This window comes from Chrysochloris asiatica, unplaced genomic scaffold (genome assembly GCF_000296735.1).
Source record: "Chrysochloris asiatica unplaced genomic scaffold, ChrAsi1.0 scaffold00013, whole genome shotgun sequence".
Classification (NCBI taxonomy): Eukaryota; Metazoa; Chordata; class Mammalia; order Afrosoricida; family Chrysochloridae; genus Chrysochloris; species Chrysochloris asiatica.
The window spans coordinates 21,400,254-21,414,992 of record NW_006408531.1 but is presented as its reverse complement, the minus strand read 5'-3'; the positions used below and the strand labels follow the sequence as shown (position 1 = coordinate 21,414,992).

The 14,739-nt window shown below is 38.7% G+C and overlaps 1 protein-coding gene across 1 annotated transcript in view; it reads left to right on the top strand.

The window, feature by feature from the left end:
* Positions 1-14,739, top strand: part of ENPP3 (ectonucleotide pyrophosphatase/phosphodiesterase 3) — a 144,908-nt gene that overhangs the window by 106,283 nt on the left and 23,886 nt on the right. Inside the window, exons 20-21 of the mRNA XM_006834724.1 lie at positions 6,399-6,553; positions 14,576-14,711. Of these exons, the coding sequence (XP_006834787.1) occupies positions 6,399-6,553; positions 14,576-14,711 (291 nt within the window). The remainder of the gene's footprint in view (positions 1-6,398; positions 6,554-14,575; positions 14,712-14,739) is intronic.

Genomic DNA, 14,739 nt, shown 5'->3' with positions numbered 1-14,739 from the left:
AAAAAGAGGAAGACACCTAACGAGATGCATTGGCCAGGTGGCATCATTGATGGACTCAAGTGTGGCAGCGGTAGTGAGGTTGGCCCAGGATAGGACATTGTTTCGTTCTGCTGTGCATGGGGTCGCTACGAGTCGGTTCCGACTAGATGGCACCTGACAACAACTACAGCATATGTGTGTGTGCTTATAAGCAAATATCTCAAGGCACAGTATACTTACGTTTTTAGAAACTGATTTCAGAAAATTGATTCTTCATTTGAATCTTTGTTATAAGCAAACAAAAATTCCCAATAAGGGTGTGACATAGATACAGTTGCTTCTATTTATATACTGGGAATATAAATATTTTTAAAGGTTTTCCAAGTATTCTTTGTTTTACAAGGATGGGGGTGTTTCGCATAGATGTATGAATGACAAAATATATATATTGAATGCCACATTTATGCACAGAAATTCTAAGGCCCTTTCCATGTTGAAATGTACCTTACGGATTTCAAGCCTGTGGTCTTTTTAATCATTCCATAATTGGTGAATTTTCAGATTCTAATTGTTGTTGTTTTTAAGTGTCATGGAGTCAATTCCGACCCACAGTGACCTTGTTAGGGTTTCCGAGGAGCAGCTGGTGAGCTTGAACCGTTGATCTTGAGGTTCTGACTGACTTTGCAATCCAGCTCATTAACCCACAGGCACCATACCAGGACTTCTAGATTATAATAGCAAATAGCATAACAATAAGTAAATACACTTTGTTGTTGTTAAGTGCAATCTAGTCGATTCTGACTCATAGGGACCCTTATGTAGGATTTGTTAGTATCCTGGTGTGGCACTGTGGGATAAAGCACTGGACTGCAAGGTCAGTTTGAACCAAAGGTCGGTGGTTTAAACTCACCAACCGCTCCTTGAAAACCCTATGCAAGGTACTGTGAGTCGAAACCAACTAGAAAGTACTTAAACAGTAACAACAACAAATCTTTGTGGGAGCAGATAGCCTCATCTTTTTTCCAGGGAGTGGCTGTTTATCCTTCAATGCCACCTTGCTCCCCAAAGTACAAAGGTGGTGATTGTGTGCCATCAAATCGATTCTGACCCATTGTTGTTGTTGTTGTTAGGTGCCATCTAGATGATACAAATTCATTGCGATCCTATGTACAACAGAATAAAACACCACCCAGACCATGCCAACCTACCAATCATTGCTACGCCTGATCCCATCACTGCTGCCACTGTGCCAATCCATCTCATTGGGGGTCATCCTCTTTTTCGCTGACCCTCTGCTTTACCAAACATGATCATCTTCTTCAGGGACTGGTCCCTCCTGATAATATGTCCGAAGTATGAGAGACAAAGTCTACCTGGCCAATCCATCTTGTTGGGGGTGTTCCTCTTTTTCTCTAACCCTCCAACCTACCAAACATGACATCCTTCTCCAGTGATTGTTCCCTCCTGACAATATGTCCGAAGTATGAGAGACGATGTTTGGCCATTCTGGCCTCCAAGGAGCACTCTGGCTGCGATTCTTCCAACATGGATATGTTTGTTCTTTAGGCAGCCCGTAGCACGTTCAATATTCTCCTCCAACATCATGATTCAAATGTGTCAATTCTTCTACACTCTTCCTTATTCAGTGTCCAGCTTTTGCATGCATATGAGGTTATTAAAAATACCATGGCCTGAATCAGGACACCTTAGTCCTCAAGCTGACATCTTTGCTCTTCAACACATTAAAAAGGTCTTGTGCAGCAGATTTGCCTTATGCAATATGTCGTTTGATTTCTTGACTGCTGCTTCCATGAGTGTTAATAGTTGATCCAAGAAGAATGAAAGTCCTTGACAACTTCAGTCTTTTCTCGATTGATAAGAATGTTGTTTATTGGTCCAGTGGTGAGGATTTTTGTTTTCTTTACATTGAGATGTAATCCATACCAAAGGCTGTGCTCTTTGATCTTCATCAGTAAATGTTTTAAGTCCTCTTCACTTCCAGCAAGCAAGGTCGTATCATCTGCATATCGCAGGTTGTTCCGGAGTCTTCCTTCAATACTGATGCCACATTTTTCTGCATATAACCCAGATTCTTGGATTATTTGCTCATCATACAGGTTGAATAAGTATGGTGAAAGAATACAACCCTGTTGCACACCTTTCTTAATTTTAAAACATTCAGTGTACCTATGTTCTGCTTGAACAACTGCCTCTTGGTCCATGTACAGATTCCTCATAAGCACAATTAAGTGTTCAGGAATACTCACACTTTGCAATGTTGTCCATAGCTTGTCATGATCCACACAATTGAAAGCCTTTGCATAGTCAATTAAGCATAGGTAAACACCTTTCTCATAGTCTCTGCTTTCAGCCAAGATCCATCGCACATCAGCAATGATATCCCTCATTCCACAGCCTCTTCTGAATCCAGCTTGAACCTCTGGAAGTTCTCTGTCAATGTATGCTTGCAGCCGTTTCTGTATTACTGTTAGTAAAATTTTACTCACATGGGATATCAAGGAAATTGTGCAATGATGTCCACACGTTTCATTGGGTCACCTCCCTTGGAATGGGCACAAACACGGATCTCTTCCAATCAGTCAGCCAGATAGCTGTCTTCCAAATTTCTTGGCATAGATGAATGAGTGCCTCCTGTGCCGCCTCACTTTCTTAAAAAATTTCCATTTTAATCTGACCAATTCCTGGTGTCTTATTCTTTGCCAATTCCTTCAATGCACCTTGGACTTCTTCCTTCAGTATCATTGGCTCTTGATCATATGCTACCTCTTGAAACGGTTGAACATTAACCATTTCCTTTTGGTACAGTGACTCTGTATATTCCTTCCATCTTCTTTTGATGCTTTCTGCATTGTTTAATAATTTGCCCAGAGAATCTTTCAATAACGAAAGTCAAGGCTTGAATTTTTTCTTCAGTTCCCCCAGCTTGAGAAATACTGAGCGTGTTCTTCCTTTTTGGTTTTCTGATTCCAGATCTTTGCATACTTTGTTGTAATATTTGGCTTTATCTTCTTGAGCTGATCTTTAAATTTTTCTGTTCATCTCTTTTACCTCCCCATTTCTTCTATTTGCTTTAGCATCTCCATGTCACTGAAAACCTTATGAAGAGCAAAGAAACACTGAGATAAAGTGTTGGAAAATGAGCCCCTCAGGTTGGAAGGCACTCAAAATCTGACTGGGAAAGAGCTGCCTCCTCAAAGTCGAGTTGACCGTGATGATGCAAATGGAGTAAAGCCCGTGGGAGAAAAGTCCACAGGACCTTCATTTGCTGATAGGGAACAACTCAAAATGAAGAGACACAGCTGTAAACGTCCATTGAAAATTGGAACATGGTATGTACGAAGTATGAATCTGGGAAAATTGGAAGTTGTCAAAAATGAAATGGAACGCATAAACATCGATATCTTAGGCATTAGTGAACTGAAATGGACTGGTATTGGCCATTTTGAATCTCATGACCACATGGTTTACTATGCCAAGAATGACAAATTGAAGAAGATTGGTGTTGCATTCATTGTCAAAAAGAACATATCCAGATCAGTCATGAGGTACAATGCTGTTTGTGATAGGATAATATCCACGCGCCTACAAGGAAGCCCAGTTAATACCATTATTATTCAAATTTATGCACTGACCACTAAAGCCAGTGAGGATGAAATTGAAGAATTTTATCAACTTCTTCAATCTGAAATTGATCAAGCATGCAATCAATATGTATAGATCATTACTGGTGATTGGAATGCAAAGGTTGGGAGCAAAGAGGAAGGATCGGTAGTTGGGAAATATGGCCTTGGTAATAGAAATGATGCTGGATAACACATGATAGAATTCAGCAAAATCAATGATTTGTTAATTTCAAATAACTTCTTTAGACAGCATAAGAGATGACTATACATGTGGACCTCACCTGATGGCATACATAGAAATCAAATTGACTACATCTTTGGAAAGAGATGATAGAAAAGCTCCAAATCATCAGTGAAAACAAGGCCAGGGGCAGACTGTGAAACAGACCATCAATTACTCATATGAAAATTCAAACTGAAATGGAAGAAAATGAAAACAAGTCCACGAGAGTCAAAATATGACATTGAATCTATCCCACCTGAATTTAGTGATCATCTGAAGAACAGATTAGATACATTAAACACTAAAGACCAAAGACCAGAAGAGCTGTGGGATGACATCAAGAACAGCATACAGGAAGAAGGCAAAAAGTCATTAAGAAGACAAGAAAGAAGGAAAAGTTCAAAATGGATGTCAGAAGAGACACTGAAACTTTCTCTCTAGCGTAGAGATGCTAAAGCACATGGAAGAAATGAGGAGGTACAAGATATGAATCTCTAAAGTTAGGTGGCATATATTCAAGGTCATATTTTGACTCTCACTGACTGTTATAATTTTCTTCAGATTCAGCCTGAACTTGCATACGGGCAACTAATGGTTCCACAGTCTGCTCCTTGCCTGTGGGTATGGAGCTTTTGACTGATGATATGGAGCTTTTCCATCATCTTTTTCCACAGATGTAGTCAATTTGATTTGTCTGTCTTCCATCTGGTGATGTCCCTGTGTATAATCACCTTTTATGTTGTTTAAAAGGTACTTGTAATTAAGAAGTCATTGGTCTTTCAAAATTCTATCCTGTGATCTCCAGCATCATTTCCATAACTAAGTCCATATTTTCCCACTACTGATCCTTCCTCTTTGTTTCCAACCTTTGCATTCCAATCGCCCGTAATTATCAATGCATCTTGATTGCATGTTTGATCAATTTCAGACCTAAGAAGTAGATAGAATTTTTCATTTTCATCACCACTGGTGTTAGTGGTTGGTGCATAAATTTGAATAATAGTGGTTTTAACTGGTCTTCCTTGTAGGCATATAGATATTATCCTATCACATACAGCATTGTACTTCATGACTAATCTTGATATATTCTTTTTTATAATGAATGTGACCCCGTTCCTCTTCAATTTGTCATTCCCGGCATAGTAAACCATGTGGTCTTGAGATTCAGAATGGTCAATACCAGTCCTTTTCAGTTCATGCATGCCTAGAATATCAATGTTTATGCATTCAATTTCATTTTTGACAATTCCCAATTTTCCTAGATTCATATTTCATACATTCTGTATTCCAATTATTAATGGATGTTTACAGCTGTTTCTTCTCATGTTGAATTGTGTCCCATCAGCAAATGAAGGCTCCAAAGGCTTTACTTTATTTGCATCATCACGGTCAACTCTACTTTGAGGAGGCAACATTTCCCCAGTCTTCTTTTGAGTGCTTCCAACTTAAGGAGCTTGTCTTCCAGCGCTATATCTGACAGTATTCTGGTGCTCTTCATCATGCTTCAGTATTCAAAATTATAGTTCTGGCAGTGTTCCACTGCTAGTCATAAGGTTTTCAGTATTTGGAAGCAGACCATCTTTTCTTTCTAGTTTGCCTTCGTCTGGAAGCTCAGCTGAAACCTGACCACCATGGGTGACCCTACTGGTATTTCAAATACCTGTGCCATCGCTTCCACAAGCACAGCAACATGTAACCTATGACAGTATGACAAACTGACAGACAAATGGTGGTTTGACTCATAGTGACCTTGTATAGGGTTTCCAAGGCTGTAAATCATTATTGGAGCAGAAAGCCTTATCTTGCTCCTGCGGAGTTCCTGGTAGATTTGAACTACTGACTTTTCAGCTTGTAGCCCAGTTTGTAATCCATTACATTTCCAGGGCTCCTTCCAAAGTACACTTTTTAAAAATAAAATTCTGATATATTTCCTGTGACAATTATTAAGACATGAGATTTTGTATTTGAGATTTTATCTTTCCAGCATAACCTGTGAGCTGTAAAATAAAGAGCCATAGAGCACAGGCTTCAGATCTTTGCTTAGCTTCTTCCTTGGCCACCTTAGCTTCTAAACCTTAGTGTTGTAATCTCTGGAATGGAATAATAATAACACCTAACTCATAGGATTGTATAAGGATCACGAGATCATGTAAAATATTTATCAGAGTACTTGACACATAATAAACCATTAGATTTTTATTGCTTCTGTTTAATACAATCGAGTCCTTTGTGACTCATAGAGATGTTTTCCAAGAAGTGGTTCATGTATTTGAACCACCTACCTTGTGGTTACCAGTCCAGTACTTATCCTACAGTGCCATACCAGGACTCCATGTTGCTGTTGTTGTGTTTGATAAGTGACATTGAGTTGGCTCCCACTCATAGCAACATGTATAGAGTTTCCAAGGAGCAGCTGGTGGGTTTGAACCTCCAACCTATTGTTCACAGTCAGTGTTAATCCAACAACACCACACCAAGAGTCCATGGTAGTTACATTCTTAAAAGCATTTGCTAATTTAACCAACATGTTTATTTTGTTATTTTCATTTTAGTAACTGCAACAGAGAAAGAAAATATGCCATTTGGGAGGCCCCGGGTTATGCAGAAGAATAAGGAACACTGTCTTCTTTACCACAGAGAATATGTGAGTGGATTTGGAAAAGCTTTCAGGATGCCCATGTGGAGCTCATATACAATCCTTAAACCGGTAAGTTTCTGAGTTCATTGTTCGTGCAGACTGGAAAGAGTATTGTTGTTGTTATGTGCTGTGGAGTCGGTTCCAACTCATAGCGACCCTGCACAGGTTTCCAAGGCTGTAAATCTTTACGGGAGCAGAAAGCCTCATCTTTCTGCCGCTGAACAGCTGGTAGTTTCGAACTGTTGACCCTGAGGTTAAGCAGCCCCATTTGTAACCACTAAGCTACCAGACCTCGTATTCTAAGAGTTCTTTGATGGCACAAGTGGTTAATGTAGCAACTAAATGGTTGAAGCTTCGAGTCCTTGTAGAGGTGTCTCAGAAAAAAGGCCTGGCAAACTACTTTTGAAAAACCAGCCATTGGAAACCCTTTGGAACACAATTCTTCTCTAACAGATGTGGGATCATCATGAATTGGAATCAGCTTGATGGTAACTGTTTTAATATTCTGAGAGCTAAACTGTGATTTCAGTGAATGTCTCAAAGACAGCTCTCCGACCAGTGACTTGTAAGACAGTATACTGGGTATAATATAAAGGTGTTATGGGGCTTCAGAAAAGTACAACATTGCATTTTGAAGTTTGGAAGTGTTTACATTTCAATTGGCCAGTTGGTAATACTGGTAGAAAATAAGATTTCAAACAGAAGCAACAGGAAATACCAAAGTGCACAATTCATTTGGTATTTCCCAAGTTTCTGGTGGCTATACCTAAAAGGTGATAGTAACTAGATTAAGAAGACTTTGCATTTGATTATTAATTCATTTAACAAGTGCTTTGCTATCTGCAGTGTGCTGCAGTAGGCACAGGAAATACAATGTGAACAAGATCCTAGAAATATTTGTACATGTGTTATGTTGACGATCTCTCCAAATTGAACTCAGGAATCTATCTGTTCAGACTCGGGTCCCTCACCATCATCTGGCAAATGCCTTTCCAATATAATGGGACATCCAACTAAGCATACTTTGAATTGTGGTGTTGAAGGAGAGTATTGAAAGTGCCATGGACTGCCAAAAGAACAAATAGATCCGTTTTGGAAGAAGTGCAGCCAGAGTGCTCCTTAGAGGCCAAGATAACCAAACTTCATCTCTCATACTTTGGATATATTGTCAGGAGGGACCAGTCACTGGAGAAGGATATCATGTTTGGTAAGGTGGAAGGTCAGAGAAAAAGAGGAAGACCCCCAATGAGATGGATTAGCCAAGTGGCAGCATCGATGGACTCAAGCGTGGCAACAATAGTGAGGCTGGCCCAGGATCGGGCAGTGTTTCGTTCTGCTGTGCATAAGGTCACTATGGGTTGGTACCAACTCGATGGCACCTAACAACAACAACTAAGCATAGGGGGTGGGGGGTGGGATAAACTCAAATTATATATCTACATCATGTCATATGGAGTTCCTTGGTAGACCAAATGGTTACCATGCTTGGCTGCTAACCAAGAGGTTGATGGTTCAAGGTCACCCAGAAGTACCTCAGGAGAAAGACCTGGTGGGTTTCTTTCCACAAATCACCTCTGAAAACCCCATGGAGGGAGCACTGTTCTATTTTGATCTCCATGTATTCGTCATGAATTTGAATCAGTTTGATGGCAACCAGTTCATATCATTGTTGTTGTTAAGTGCTGTTAAGTTGGTTCTGACTCATGTTGTTGTTTTTAGAGGCTGTCTAGTCAGTTCCCACTCACAGTGACCGTATGCACACAAAAATGAAACACTGCCTGGTCCTCACAATTATTGTTATGCTGAGCCCATTACTGTTGCCTATTTGCCAATCCATCTCATTGGGGGTCTTCTTTTACGATGATACTCCACTTTACCAAGCATGATGTCCATCTCCAGAGACTGGTTCCTGCTGATAACACGCATGAAATATGCGAGGTGAAGTTTCACCATCCTGACTTCTAAGGAGCATTCTGGTTGTACTTCTTTCAGCACAGATTCATTTGTTCTTCTGGCAGTCCATGGTATTTTCAATATTCCTTTCCGACCCCATAACTCAAATATATCAATTCTTCTACAGTCTTCCTTATTCATTGTCCTACATGCATATAAGGCTATTGAAAATACCATGGCATGGGTCAGGCACAGCTTAGTCCTTAAACTTGATCTTTCATCTTGAACATTTTAAAGAGGTCTTATGGATCTTTCTTCTTGAACATTTTAAAGAGGTCTTATGCAGCAGATTTGCCAAGTGCAAATCTTGATTTGCAAATCATCGCTTGATTTCTTGACTGCTGCTTCCATAAATGTTAATTATAGATCCATCTGAATCATAGAGAACCTGTATAGGGTTTCTGAGAAGCAGCTGGTGGGTTTGAACTGCTGACCTTGTGGTTAGCAGTCTACTGCTTATCATACAGCACCACACCGTACACAAAATTAAATTGCTACTAGATTTATAGGCCTCAACTGACCTCAACAAATCCATATTTTTCTTTCTGCGTGTCTTTATAACATCGGTATAGAGAAGAATTTTAAAGACATAGAAGAAAAAACAGAGGAAACAATAATTTGACTACATTAATGTTGTTGTTAGATGTGATTCATAGCAACCCTATGCACAACAGAACATTAATATTGTTGTTGTTGTTAAGTGCCATCCAGTCAGGTCCAACTCACGGCTACCTTATATAGAGTTTCCGAGGAGTGGCTGGGGAGCTTGAACTGCCAACTTTGCGGTTCAAACTGATCTTGCAGTCTAGTGCATTAACCTGCAGCACCACACCAGGACATGCGACAAAAAGATGGAATTATAGATGGTAAAATATATTTGTATAGCATATAAGAAACAAGTAAGAAAGTGTCCAGAACAGTAACTCTGGTCTAGAAGCCCTAATAAGTATGTACAAAAACAAGATAATGACAGGCATCTTGGTTAATGAGATAAATGGGCAAAGGATATAAACTAAGCAATTGAACCTCGTTAGCTATCAGGGACATATAAATTAAAGCTAAAATCAAAGTCTGCCAAAATTCAACCTGAATTCAAAATTCAATCTGCCAAATTTCAGGGCGGGAGGATATATTTACTGTACCTCTAGCACAGGAAATCCTGGTGTGGCACTGTAAGATCAGCACTGGAGTGTGAACCACAAGGTTTACAAACCTACCAGCTGCTCCATACAGGGTCGCTATGAGTGGGAACCAACTTGATGGCACTTAACAAGAAGAAGAAGCACAGTAGAGATGCTTCTTGTTGTTGTTAAATGCTGATGAATCAATTCCGACTCATAGCGACCCTGTATGAGATTTCCGAGGAGTGGCTGGTGAACTTGAACCACCAACCTTGCAGTTCAAACTGACCTTGCAGTCCAGGGCATTACCCGGAAGCACCACACCAGAGCTACTTAGTAAATGCTTATTGAAGAATGCACTGAATTAATTAATCACAAGCATTATTTTTTTCAAAAAACTTTCAAAGATGAAGCTATTCTTTCAACTGGGAATGTAAATAAATCAGAAGGCTAATCTTGCTGAGATAATCTTAGTATTTTAGATTTAGAGACTCTGACATACCTCTAGCTATTACTGTTCCTGTTGAGGATACAGGTAATCTGCTTATGAAAAAGAAGTAATGGTTGTATCTGAGTTATCTACTCTTCTTGTTATAATTCAAGATTTTTAACAAAAATAAGCATATTGTCCCACTATTATTTAAAGCTCTGACAAGGGTTCAGTTGTGATTACTGATGTTGTTGTTGTTGTTGTGAGGTGCTGATAGCACAGTGCTAATGTTGTTCATATTCCAATGTAGGCAAATATTTCACAGTTACCTGAGTAGCAACATTTCTTTCCTAATGTGCACACCCTTCAATTGTTGGTGATTTTCTTAAGCATGCCATATTTCTTAAAATAATTTGTGTTGTTTTTGTTACTTTTCTTTGTGGAGTGTGTGTGGCACATTTTCAAGGTCTGTCTTGTTATAGCTCATCAGTTCTCTATTGGAAAAGGTCAGGTACAAAGGATTTGTGTGGAGTTAAGGAGAATGTTTATGTTTTTAGTACAGTTCTCTAGTGTCTTGCATTCCTGAATTTATATGAGCTTTGGCAGAAACCGAAGACAGAGAGACTTTAAATGGGGTCACAGACAAACTTTGGTACTATTCTTTTTTGTTATTGTTTTAAAATTTTGTTGCCAAAAAGTTCTTGTCCTTTCACTGATTCCCACAGAACTTCTTGTATACTTCTCCCTCCTGTGACAGGATGGAATTCTAGCAATTTTCTGCTTTCTAATTCAGAAATTACTCAGTTAGTATGTGGTTCATGAAATTACACACAAAGATGTTTTGAGATACACATAAAAATGGTATAAATCAGCTCTGTGTTTGAAAAATCAGACTTTAAATAAGCTCTTCTTGGAACATGGGTCCAATTGGCATGCACCTTAAGTTTTATGGAACTTTTGTTTTTCTGTGGCTTTGGTGGATATTCTAATTTTTGTTGTTATTATCTCAAAAGAGTTCTGAGGAAGTAGCTGTAATTTGAAATCATGGTTTTAAAACAACTGCTTTAAAGCCATTGAGGCTGCTCAAGCTGTATATAGGTTTCTCTTCTGGCCCTTCTTAGTAGGAAAATGTGAAATGTTTCTGTATGTGTGTTGCTAGGTAAATAATTGAAAACAAGATCACGAATTATACTTAGTACCCCTCTCCAAAATTGAAACTTTAAGGGAACACATGAGCAGGAATGTAAGCTTGCTGATGACCATGTTGGTTTACTGGTGAGTGGAAGAGGGGGAACAGCAATGAATATATGGGCTAAGTTCAACCACGTACCATAGACTCCTGTCGGCCTGGATATGAGAGAGAGAAGAGGAAGGGCTGATTGGTCTGATGTCTGGTGAGACTTGGGGACTCCTGAGCCCATGAATAAGGATATATAGCCCATAAATGAAACCCTAGAGCTGAGAGTAATATGTCCCACTAATGTAAAGTGAGGGGAGATGCACAAGAATGCCCAAACTTGTAGATAGTACCCATGTGATGGCTTAATGATCAGAACTCAACAAAAGGAAGACTAAAAACATTTTTTTTTTTTTTTTGATAAAGAGAGGAAGTGTAAATTGCTACAATTTGATGAACCTGACCTATCCTTATGGATGTAGTAGCTCAAAATACCATTTGTGAGGGAAGGAGTCTTTACATCAAGGATGAAGCCTATCCCCTCTGTACATAGGGTTAATAGGGACGGGCAACTTCGACAGTGGCTACCTAAAATGTGGGGGCTATAAAGGGACAAAGTAACTGGCTTGCAAGTTTTCTAGAGGGAGTTTAGTTTAAGTGTGTGGGGGAAGGTAGAATCCCCATTACATAGTTTTCATCTTGTTTAGATGGGTCTAGTGAAAGGAGATGGGGATAAGATTCTTATTATTCAAAATTAGGATTCAAATTGTTATCATGACTAATTGCAACTGTCACAACTGTAAAGGTAGAAGTTTTGTAACAAAAAGGGGAAGTAGTTAATCTTGTAGTCCAGAAACAGAGGACTCTAGGACTACCAAGGGAGAAGAGCATGAGTGGAATGTGAGACCTTACCCAGAGAAGCAGTGACACCAGAGATGGAGGCAGAGATGAACACATGGAAAGATAGAGCAGTTGAGGATTCCAGATTCATGGAAAGAGAAAGACTGAGTGCTGGTGTCCAGGAGGCAGGCTTGCAGAATGTGCCCTTTGGTTGTTTAAATGATTATATATTCCTGAGTGTTTTTGTATACATTCCCCCCACAAACACACACAAAAAAACAAAACAACAACAACAACAACAAAGGGAATAGAAGCAAATACTGTTGAATGATGATGCATGGAGGAGATTATAATCATTGCAATGAAATGATGAGTGTAAAAGCAATTTCTCCCATGTAAATAAATTTTAAAAGATTTACAGCCTCAGAAACCCTATGGAGCAATTCTACTCTGCCTGTAGGGTCACTCTAGAACAGAATCGACTTGACATTAGTGGATAGGTGATAACTGTATAATAAAATAATTTATAATAGTAATAATTTTAATAAAGAATACATTTTTTCTTTCAGAAAAAAAAAAAAAAAAAAAGAATTACAATTAGTGTTTAGGATAAGTACTTCCGAGACTTAATATGGAATCAAAGGCCTTTTCAGAGAAAAAAATCTATTGCACCTTGAAACTGCATATATACCTATATGTATGGAGTCTTGGTGTGGTGCTGTGGGCTAATGCACTGTACTTCAAGGTCAGTGGTTCAAGCTCATCAGCTGCTCCTCAGAAATCCTATACAGAATCACTATGGGTTGGAACTGACTCAACGGCACTTAACAACTTATATACGTATATATGTATATATGCTGGTCCCGCCTGATAATATATCCAAAGTATTACAGATGAAGTCTGAGCATCTAAAGAGCATTCTGGCTGTACTTCTTCCAACACAGATTGGTTTTTTTTTTTTTGGTTTTTTTTTTTACTTTTGGTAGTCCATGGTACTTTTATTATTCTCCTCCAACACTATAACTTAAATATATCAATTCTTCTATGATCTTCCTTATTCACTGTCCAACTTTCACATGCATATGAGGTTATTGAAAATACCCTGGCTTGGATCAGGCAAACCTTAGTCCTCAAGCTGACATTTTTGAACACTTTAAAGAGGTCTTGTGTGTTGCAGACCGTGAAAGACTAGTCAGAGGTTCGAGGCCTAGTTCAATACATAGTTTGATTTCTTGACTGCTGCTTCCATGAGTGTTGATGGTTGATCCAAGCAGCTTTTATTTAGTGTTTTCCAAATGGAGTATATTAGGTGTGCCGATGCTACATGACTTTCCTGGGTCTTCATATCTCACCTGTTCTATACCTCAGCATGATATTTTCCTGCCTATGAATGTAGTATTCAGTATACAGTTGCTATTAATTTCTGAATTGATATCTATTTAGGCACTATAGATAAATTTTGCTTTTAGTTCAAAGCAGTGAATAGATCAAGTAATCTAATTTAATTTATTCTTCTTGTTCATGAATTATATTGAGTTTTGATAAGAAAAATATCTTATGTGTGTTGTTCTTGTTATGTGCCAATGAGTTGGTTCAGACTCATAGTGACCTTGTACAGAGTTTCCAAGGAGCAGATGGTGGGTTTGAATCACTGACTTTGTGCTTTGCAGAGCCACACCAGGAGTGCTATATGTATGGTTAGAGGTCATATACATAAAAATATCTTTGAAAATTTCAAATGAAAGTCAAAATGCTCATTTACCCACAATAACATGCTAATCAAAATATAATGACCATATAATACTGGACTGCACTGGACTGTCTGCTGCAAGTTCAGCGGTTCAAACTCACCAATCACTCCTTGGAAACCCTACACAGGGACACTATGAGTCAGAACTGGCTCAAAGGCATTTAACAACAATAATACCATGCTACCTTAAATACTTTGGTCAGGCAGAACATTTATAGATTGTTTCCTGGTGAATAAATGATAACACTAGTCTTTAAATAGGACAACAAGAAAATTATAGAAAGTCTATTATGTATGAAAAATTATAGAAATAATAACTACTAACCATTTAAATCCCCAAGTAAGATCAGAACCACTACAGCTTTTTAAAATTAATCTTAAATTGATTAGAAATCCTGACTTAGCTGAAGATAGTTCATATCTACATTTTTCAAACAAATTGTGTTTATGTTTTATTTTAAATTATTATTTACAAGTACAACATATATCGCCATATAGAACTTAGATCCTGAAAAGGATCTGGTGCTTAGCAACAGCTCCCATATTCCTGTGCTTTCAATTCAGGCTTTACTCTGAAAATCTTTCTTTCTAAGATGTATTTGATTTGCCCTCCCAGTGTCCCTAACCAAAAGGGAACCACAGAAGAAAACACTTCTTGAAGACAACCATTTCCATTGCTTACGTAGACCTGATTCACTAAGAAAATAGGAAAAGGTTAAATGAAAAACATGCTGGGGAAGTTACAAACCATATAAGGTAATGGGTGAGCCACAACTGTGGGCATAATTTTTTTCTTTCTTTCTTTTCTCTCTTTCAACAGGGAGACACATTGCCTCTTCCTCCCTCTATCCCAGACTGTCTGCGGGCTGATGTCAGGGTCACTCCTTCTGAGAGCCAAAACTGTGCCTTCTATTTAGCAGACAAGAATATCACCCACGGCTTCCTCTACCCTCCTGGTTAGTATAACTCTCTTTTAGAGCAGTA